Source organism: Fulmarus glacialis, unplaced genomic scaffold, assembly GCF_000690835.1.
Source record: "Fulmarus glacialis isolate BGI_N327 unplaced genomic scaffold, ASM69083v1 scaffold39437, whole genome shotgun sequence".
Classification (NCBI taxonomy): domain Eukaryota; kingdom Metazoa; phylum Chordata; class Aves; order Procellariiformes; family Procellariidae; genus Fulmarus; species Fulmarus glacialis.
Window position 1 is genome coordinate 1 of NW_009224542.1, and position 10,466 is coordinate 10,466.

The 10,466-nt window shown below is 36.8% G+C and overlaps 1 protein-coding gene across 1 annotated transcript; it reads right to left on the reverse strand.

Moving 5' to 3' along the window:
- Window positions 1-3,154: 3,154 nt before the first annotated feature.
- MRPL13 (mitochondrial ribosomal protein L13) lies at window positions 3,155-10,405 on the reverse strand (the record flags this gene model as incomplete). Its single annotated transcript, XM_009582180.1, has 4 exons — window positions 10,401-10,405; window positions 9,879-10,002; window positions 4,894-4,987; window positions 3,155-3,215 (listed from the first exon to the last, which is right to left on the reverse strand). Coding segments are annotated over exons 2-4 (234 nt in total), but the record flags the coding sequence as incomplete, so codon positions are not given.
- Window positions 10,406-10,466: the final 61 nt, after the last annotated feature.

Below are 10,466 nucleotides of genomic sequence, written 5' to 3' on the forward strand. Positions count from 1 at the left end.
CACCACAACTCTCTGGGGTTGGCCATCCACGCAGTTTTTTACCCAGCGAAGAGTACTCCTGTCTAAGCCATGAGCCACCAGCTTCTCTAGGACATAAAACTCTTAACTGAGAATATTAGATTATCATCCATCCCTATCTTGGTACGTTATGAAGGAACTAGAAATGATCAAGCATGATACTGCAGTAAACATGTCTAAATTCTGGCAACTATACTTATGACTTTCTGACCCCCATGTAAACATAAACTATACCATTTTGCATCAATTACTCATTATAACCTTTTTAATTAGCTGTGTACCAGTTTTTCCTGAAACCTCTGTATACTAGAAACTATGTTTAAACAAAACTGTAATGGAAAAATATTTATCTTGAGGATTTGTATGTTTGAATTTAGACAGATGTAAGTAAAGACAGTGCTAAGCAGTACTGCAGTCCTACTATATACACACACTCACGGAATCTTACAAGTTTTAATCTGTTTCTTACATAAACCAAAAATAGTCATATCCACTGCAAAATCTCTGTGTAACACCACGCAAGTTTACAAGGTGCTATGTCAACATCCTTTTCCTTGGAAGTAGTCTCTTCCATTAATTTAATGCCTTAATTTCTGTAACAGCACTATTTCCAAAAATAATGTTGACTCATCTAATGAAGCACTACACCAGGATGAGCTAGCAGGAGACAAAAGGACCAAGGGCAGAGAAAAAGCAGTAGCCTCCAGGATGAAAACAGAACGAAGACTTCGATTCCACAGAAAGATACAGTCTGCTTCCTACAACCTACGTAATTCCACGGGCTTCACAGGAATTGAATTTAACATGATTAAAAGAGAAAAGGTCTGTTTTTAATTCAAAGAAGTGAAATAAAGTGATTTACAAAAGTCTCCACAATAACTATGTGTCATGTTTTGAAGATCCAAATGCTACTTAGGCTAGCCATTGTTCTCTTTACAGTAATCCTTTTTCAGGTTTTAATAGCTAGTTCTAAAAATAAAACATGTTAATAAAACACCATCATAATTCCCATCTTTGTCATATCCCAATGTATTTTACACCAAAACAATGCAACTAGTAAATAAATGTTTCTAGCCATAAAATCACTTGCAAGTCAAAATCTGTAACAGCTACACATACAGAATATATCATGCCAAATTACCATCCACTACTATTAACTATGACAAAAATACATATGAGATATCTCTATGGGAGGGACATCTGAATGCTTCATTTTCAATAGAATGAAAGAGTTAATTGCTGAGAGCTCTCCACAATTCTGTTTAAAAAAAAGTTTCTCTTGCTAAATTAGACCAAGCCTTGAGCCACATCACCATTTTCTGAGCCTCTGTCCAACATGCTTTAGTTATTGGCAATGCATTTAATCCTCCTCTGTTTGCACAGAAATTAATCTATGAGTCTGGCAAGAAAAGAGGTATTTCAGAATGAATGCCAGAAGATAATTTATAGAACAGCCAATTCTCAGGTCCTAACAAACCAGTTGTGTTATACTGCCTCCCAGTGCACAGAGTCTGCCTGAAGCTCAAATGAAAAAGGTTGAAGAACCCATTTTAGACATGGAACTACTAATAATTCCCACAGGAATTACAACTATCTTAGACCCTGTTCTCAAAAGCATTTAAGTTGTTTCGAAAAACTCTAGACAGAAAATAATACTGAACTGTGGGTCTAGAGAACAAGCCTTATAAGGAGCGGCTGAGGGAACTGGGGCTGTTTAGCCTGGAGAAGAGGAGGCTGAGGGGAGACCTCATTGCGCTCTACAACTACCTGAAAGGAGGTTGTAGCGAGGTGGGGGTTGGTCTCTTCTCCCAAGTAACAAGCGATAGGATGAGAGGAAATGGCCTCAAGTTGTGCCAAGGGAGGTTTAGACTGGACATCAGGAAAAACTTCTTTACTGAAAGAGTGGTCAGGCCTCGGACCAGGCTGCCCAGGGAAGTGGTAGAGTCGCCATCCCTGGAAGTATTTAAAAGACGCGTAGATGAGGCGCTTAGGGACATGGTTTAGTGGGCATGGTGGTGTTGGGTTGATGGTTGGACTTGATGATCTTAGAGGTCTTTTCCAACCTTAATGATTCTATGATTCTACGGTTTCATTTCACTTTTAATAAAGAAAAATTGCAAAAGTAAAAATGAAAACTAGGCAAATTCATGTGGTGGACCGCTTTTTTATTGAGTACTTGGTACAACATCTCGTACAAGAGTGTCTTGGAACAAACGAGGCTTTCTAAATCATAGATAAAAACTCATTGACAAAACCCAAGAATTTTACAGCAGATAAAATTTCTCTAGGAAAAGGAAGAAGCATTTTTGTATTTTATATATAAGGTGACCCAAGCCAATGCGTTTCAAAGTCAAAAACAAACATAGATATCTCTGTGGGCCTCATATCATGTTCTGAAACACTAGTACTTAGAGAATTCAGTCCTCCAATGCTGACCAGTCAAAATCCTAGTAAAAGTAATTTCATAACTGTGTAAGTCAACATCCCAAAATGTTCATATCTAGCACCCTATTTTTTTAATCAGTAACAAACACATCAACACTGACATTCAGCATTTGTAATAGTCTAATACAGACATTTAGTAAAGAGGCTTAAATTCAATGTAATCGCAATTTCCGATTCTTTCACAGACAATGAACACACAGCATTGCAGAAAAGATTTAAAAAAAAAAAAATCATTTAACAAAACCTACAGTTGAATTTTACTGGGAGAAAGAGGCAGGTGTACTTTCTAACATTTTTAAGATTAGCATTATTCTTTCTCGCTCTTAAAAAAGTAATAGGGTCGTTAAGCTGAAGTACAGCTTAGCTAACTTGAGGCAGTTTGCTTATAAGACAAGTCACACCCCTGAAACTAAAAGCAAGTGCATCAGTCTAAAATGAGTGAAGCAAATGAACTTGATTTGCTCATTTGGACAGCATGGAAGAATCACAAAAATGCACAACCTACAATCTAACCCTCAAAAGATGCTGTTTACAAAAACACCATCACAAGCCAAGTTTTTAAGAGACGTTGGCAGAATGTTTGTAATTTAGCTATAGACATGCAGGTAACTGATCCCTTTTGTTTAGGGGAACTAATTAAATGAAAACAGTTCAGCTTTACAAATGAAAGGGAAGAAGGGGAAACACTTACAGCAGTTGGATCCTTCAAATGTAGCTGAGTTGCTGTCACTTGTTTGAAACCACCAGGATAGCTAGAAAAACAGAACAAGCATACAAGCTTAATGCTATATGCTCAAGCACAATGTTGACACAAGTATCACTACATCTTGAACAACAGTGTAATGGTATTATAAGCCTTCAAAAAAGGAAATTGTTCTCATGAGGCCAACAACTATACTTTATTAGAAAGATACTATCCTGTCAAATATCTAAGTTTAAGACCATTTGTACTTTCTTATTTATTCACTTGAGTATTAAAAAGTTTGTGTTTCACAAGCAGATGGATATGTTTTTAAAACTGCATACTAAATACACCATCACAGCTACAGACTACAATGCAAGTAAGATATGCAAAACTTGGAAATATTTCAAGATGATCAAGACTCACAACCAGTTTGTGGCTGACATACGAGACAACCATTTTGAACAGTATTTATTATTTTCTTACTATTTTAAATAAACCTTAGCTTGAATTGGCATATCTACAGTAATAAAATTTGACTTTTACTGCAATGCATCCATGTTTTTAAAGTCTATGTGATATGGTGAAGTTGCACTAATTCACATTTATGCATATACTTTAAATGAATGATGCAGTGGTGCAAGAAATTACACAGACGACAGGTAAAGCTGAGTTTCATTTTGATTTAATTACATTATTAGGAATCAACCTAAGTGAAATGAAAATAAACCCAACATCATTAAAACATGCCCACTTAGGGAGCTGCACAGATTTAAGTATTTATTTTAATTGTACAATTCTTTTCACTTACTCAAAACCAACTTAGGTACTTATGCCAGTGCTTACACAGAAGTTTTTAGTGAAAATTTTTAAGAAGTTGTAGGTGTGGGGGAGAAAAAAAAAAGGCATTAATTTCCATCAACTCTGAACAAGAACTTCTCAGCAATTCAGCAAAGGAATTTCAGGGTTGAAATACTAGCAAAATTAGCTTTCTCAATGTGATTTATTCATCTCCCAACTGGATACATTTTAACACCTAGAGATTATTACCTAGTGTTGTCATTGTATAAAATAGGAGCAACTGTTCTTATTTGACTAAACAGATCATTGCCATACTGTCTGTAATTGATTATTGCACTTCCGTCTGTAAACAAGTTATGTCTGACAGAATAATATATTGTACACTATTGTATACATAAATACATCTTGAGAGCATTTAATTTCTTACTAGTTTTTCCAATTTCTTTTTTTTTTTCCCATCCTCTGATCCAGTAATATATCAATCTTGATATTTACTGTTAGGTAAATAGGTACTGGTAGGATAAAGTAATTGAAGTTGGCAACCGTATATATCTTAAATGTGCTGTGCCAATAGGAATGTCCTCTACTGCTTAGCAAATAGAATAGATGATTGGGTTCATGGTTCACACAAAATAACCTGGCTCACCAAATCTGTTAACTGACTCAATTGCTCTGACTACTTTTGAGTTAGATTATTTCCCTAACAACATACACTGGGGAAAAAAAAAAAAAAACAAAAACAAAAGAAAAGAAAAGAAAAAAAAAAAAAGAAGAAAAAGGCTTGCATCATTTTAAACATCGTAACACATGCAAACAAAAACCAAAACATGTAAGCAGGAATTCCTTTTTGAACCAATATGCTAAAAAAGACAAAAGTCTTGAACTATTAAGAAAATATGACACTAAATTTACCACTAGCTCATTTGAATATTTATTATAAAGCTTACCCAGTATGTGAAGAATATACTTTCTGTTCCCATTTGTTACCAGAGAAGGCAATATGTCTTGTATTTATTATGACAACATGATCTCCGCAGTCACCTACAAAGTAGAAATTAGTGGAAAACATTAAGAGAACCACAGGGGTAATCAACCAAAATAACAACTATAAAGTGTGCAATACATACGTAGCAGCACATAAATACACATTTCATAAAGCTCAGCTTTAAAGATCTGAGCTTTTTGAGTCACACCATCCAAATCTGCACTTAAATACCAACCTTAATTACTATTTTTATTAGTACTATCAGGTTAGAAGGCAGGTAAGTAGGTAAAATACCATCAGACTAGATAATTAAACCATTGCAATTATTCAGCTAAGATCTGGAAATCTGGCTTACAGGCAAATGTATTATTTTATTCAACACATCCTGCTGCATATGCACCTATGTTTCAAAAAACCCAGAATAAAAGAAGGTGAGTTCTAAACAGTGATCCTAAATATTTGTCTAATTTTAGTTTTCTCATAAAAACAGTGTTTTCTCGAGGACTGAATATTTTGGATAAGTAAAATAATTCTATTAAATAATTACAGCCTAGGGCTAAATATCAAAAAGAAACAAAAAGATGGGGGGGGGGAGGGAGAGGGGAGAAAAGCCCCACAAAAAAACTGAAACAGCCCTTTTGGGAAAAAACCCCCCACATTTTCATCAATCAAGCAGAAGTGAACATTACAGCACATACAGATACGTTAAGTGTTGTATCAGCAACTTTCATATCAAAAGTTTTTAAAGTGCAAAGTCTATAATCTATCACCAATACCTTGCCAGAAAGTAACTTTAATAGATCTTCTTAACTAATAAAGTGCTAATAAAACCCATACTATCTCAAAAATATCATGAAAATACAAAAAAAGATGTAGTTTTTCATTTCAGAAGTAATCATCTTGATCAGCTGTATAAGCTATAACCACCCATTCAATCAATTGCAAAATGATTTGTCCAAAGTTCATCCTCATATGCATTACCATATTAGAACAACGTAAGTATTAGAAGAGGCTCATTTGATTAAAACATTTTTGAGTAGGTAACAAAGCAGCTACACTAAGAAGGACTTAAATTGAGCATGCATTTTTTACAGAAGCATAGAATTAATCAATGGAAGTTTCACACCCTACTTAAGTTTTCTACCTTTTTTAACCTTGTGTTCTTTTAAAGCTCTACTTTCAACTACAGCTAAAGTGCAAACGCAATTTAAACATCGTCATTGATGCAGCCTTTCACCACTGACAGGTCAGTTCTAAAAACACTGTATGTCTAAAGGCATGTCAGGGAACTGACACTGGACTTGTGCTTTTTTTTTTTTCGTTGGGAAGATGACAGAATAAGCTCATCTAAGGGAATTTTTGCCAACAGTTCTCCACTTGCATAAACACTGAATTAACAATTCCATACACCAATAGATCAATTACGAACAATTAAAAGCCAGGAGAAAAACTAACCAGGATACTTACACGCTCGCTACCTGAATAATGAGTGCAACCTGTTCTTTTTAAAGTAGATTGAATTTATGGATAGCTAATGTCTCCTTCAAAATTTCAAATTAATACATTATTTTCCACTGGTCTTCAAACAGTGTTGTACCCATCACCTCAGGGATGGCTGCACTTAAGAGGAAGAAAGCTAAAATATTTACCATCTCCAAAAACACAGCCAAATTGCATCCTACTTTTGAAAAATATTCACAAAATATCACGGAAGAAAACTCTTCCTTTAGGCTACTTTCATAGAATCATAGAATAGTTCGGGTTAGAAGGGACCTTTAAAGGTCATCCAGTCCAACCCCCCTGCTGTGGGCAGGGACATCTTCAACTCGATCAGGTTGCTCAGAGCCCCATCCAACCTGACCTTGAATGTTTCCAAGGATGGGGCATCTACCACCTCTCCGGGCAACCTGTTCCAGTGTTTCACCACCCTCACTGTAAAATATTTCTTCCTTACATCTAGTCTAAATCTACCCTCTTTTAGTTTAAAACCATCCCGCCTTGTCCTAATCGCAACAGACCCTATTAAAAAGTTTGTCCCCACCTTTCTTATAAGCCCTCTTTAAGTACTGAAAGGCTGCAATAAGGTCTCCCTGAAGCCTTCTCTCCTCCAGGCTGAATAACCCCAACTCTCTCAGCCCTTCTTCATAGGAGAGGTGTTCCATCCCCCTGATCATTTTTCTGGCCCTCCTCTGGACCCAACAGGTCCATGTCTTTCTTGTGCTGAGGACCCCAGAGCTGGACGCAGTACTCCAGGTAGGGTCTCACCAGAGCAGAGTAGAGGGGCAGAATCACTTCCCTCGATCTGCTGGCCACGCTTCTTTTGATGCAGCCCAGGTTATGGTTGGCCTTCTGGCTGCGAGCGCACATTGCCGGCTCATGTCCAGCTTTTTATCCACCAGTACCCCCAAGTTCCTTCTCGGCAGGGCTGCTCTCAATCCCTTCATCCCCCAGCCTGTACTGATACTGGGGATTGTCCCGACCCAGGCGCAGGACCTTGCACTTGGCCTTGTTGAACCTCATGAGGTTCACACAGGCCCACTTCTCGAACTTGTCGAGGTCCCTCAGATGTGTCAACAATTTTCATGCTATAATATCGAATTATTCTTTTATGAAGTATGTAAGTATGTTTTCCTCAAGAAATACACAAAAATAACGCCAGTATATTGTATTACATTATAGTATATGCAATTTGTTACATACAGCGTATACATTGCACCTCTTCAGATAAAACTAAGCTGCTACAGTAAATCCATTTTATATCCCTGTATGTTTATAACTTCAGTAATTCCTACCATACAGTAAAAACACATGCTCCAGGTACATGTATTTTTCCTCCTACATTTTAATTAAGGACTAAATGGTAATTAAAGGCACATATTGTCAACTGTTAGCTCACAAGACTGACAAAGTACTTGCCAAATCTTTCATCAGAAGATAAGCCTTCGCTGCTTCTTTTAGGTATTACAAACTAACACTGCAATCTAGAGTAACACCTGGGCCAGATCAGGTTTGCGGGACGCTTCCATCCAGCCTAGTCTTCTCCCTCGAGGATGCAGAGAACAGCAGCAAATCCTACCCAAGCAACAGAAATGGCTCACCTACACCTGCTCACAATCCAACATAAAGAACCAGATCGCCCAATTTTTTAATAATCTGCCCCCCTATTTTTGGTTCTGTATTGTGAAGCTGCTCACAAAGATAGGATGCAAGTGGATGAGAGTAGAGAGAAGAGGAGGTACAGAAGAAACCTAAAAATCCAGATTCAAACCTCCTGAACAAGGTTGTACCCCCTAATTCAAGGCATATGGTCTAACAGCACCTAAAAATATGAGACTCTAGAGAATAATGAAAAATTATCCCTAAAACAGAAAATAAATACACATGAAATCAAATTTCCTTCCTTCCCTAACCACAGTTTAAATTCAGCTCCAGATACTTTTCAACACAATAAATAAATAATGATTTTACGGAAGGGTATCTGGATACCAAATTAAAAACAAAACAAAAAATCTCCACGATGTTATTTTGTCTAAGGAACTGTTATCTCACAGACACTAAAATATTTCTTGTTAGTTCAGGGGAAAAAAAAAAAGAAAAAAAGGAGTGTTAAGTAATCAGCCACAAATTCATGCATACTTTGCTCTCTTAGAGAGTATCAAATGTCTCAGTAGTCAACGTCAATCTCAGGTGTAATTCATTTGGTACTGATTTATAGAATACTTTAGACCAAATAAAGTTATCCTTGAAATGACTTTCCAGGATTTTATAATTTCATGGACATATAAGTATCAAAGATCTTTCCCACAGGACAACCAAAAACATTTCCTCTCAGTGTCTGCTTTATTTTTCAGACAGCCTTAGTCTCCACTGACATCTTGTGGATAAGACATAATTTGCAACAGCAGAACTCTGGTATTTAAAACATCTTTAGAACAGTACAAATACTACCTACTATTATGAAAAACAGATCAAGTATAATTTTAGTATGTACACTCTACATGTATGAGCAAAGTTTAATGCTTCCTTTTTGTTTCAGTAATGTCTCTTGAAAAATTTGCATGAGTATTACAGGAAACATTGCACCATCAACATGAGGGATCACCTTTTTATTATCTATAAAATCTTATCACTGCAAGACAGGCACTACAGTATTACAAATAATGAACAAGGTCACAGATCTTATTGCTGAATCTTCTAATTCGAAAAAAAGCAAAATGATTTTTTCATTTAAACAAGAAGATATCTTTCAACAATGATTACATCTCCCATTTAAGAATCAGACGGGTTCCAGCCTCATTATCATAGAGTGTCTGAGGTTGGAAGGGACCTCTGGAGGTGATGTTGCTCAAGCAAGACCAGCTTTTGAATATCTCCAAGGATGGAGACTCCACAACCTCTCGGGCAACCACTTCCAGTCACCCTCACAGTAAAAAAATGTCTCCTGATATTCAGAGGGAACCTCCTGTGTTTCAGTTTGTGGCTGTTGCCTCATGAAGACAGGACTTCTCTGCACCTTATTCAGAATAAAGAACCACTCCAAGACTCTGTGGTGTTGTGCAGCTACTGAAAGGTAGCATTCAGAAAATCTAAGCAAGAATCACATCAGTGTTTCATTATGTGCACTGTGAATTAAATCTTTACACCTAAAATCAATGCAACGAAACACATTTCAAGGTTTTTAAAAATTGAACGCACAACCCACCGTAATTCAGCTACTAAAAATAAATTATGAATTCATAATGAGTTTCATATGGATTGGTAAAGACAACGACATAAGGTAGTAGAGGGGTATGAAGGCAAAAGATGAGAAAGAAAACTAAGACATTTGTAGTTTACAAACAATTGAAAAACGTAACCTTATGTATCAGGCTTGATTTTAAAACTGAAATCAGAAGAAAAATATGAGTGAAGGAAAGCAAACTTGTTTTTAACTACTGCAATACTCACTTAGTGCATGATAAATAGGTTTATGCCTGCCTTCAAGTCTGATTACGGTCGCAGCTGCTATTTTTCCTGGTGGCTGCATCTTCGCATCGAGGAGATACCAGGCTCTGGCAAAAGTAGCCCATTGCTAAAGAGAAAGAGAGGTAGTACTTAACATAGTAAAAGAACACACATAAGTCTAGCTTCTCTAATTAGATCAACACTTTTTTTACACTCCAAAATACTAGAAAAAATATTAATATTCAACAATACCCCCTCCAAATAGCCTTTAAATGGATGGAGAACACCGCTACACACTGCGATACCCCTGCTGCTGTATGTGCTTCCAACGTATGTGGCGGTAACAACACTGAAAGGTTACCAGCTCTGAGGGTTTTGTTTCAACAATTACGATCTCTTGCTGCAAGCTGCCATTATTGCTAATTGAACTGTAAAATCGCTGTAGACTATTTAATACCCAACATCTCTATCTTTCTCAGTGGAGGGCACAACTCCCCCAAACGCAGTTTTATGAACACGAATCACCTGAGCCGCCCTCAGTGAGTAGCCTTGTTCCTCACAGACAAGTCACACACCACTGACCGCTACCGG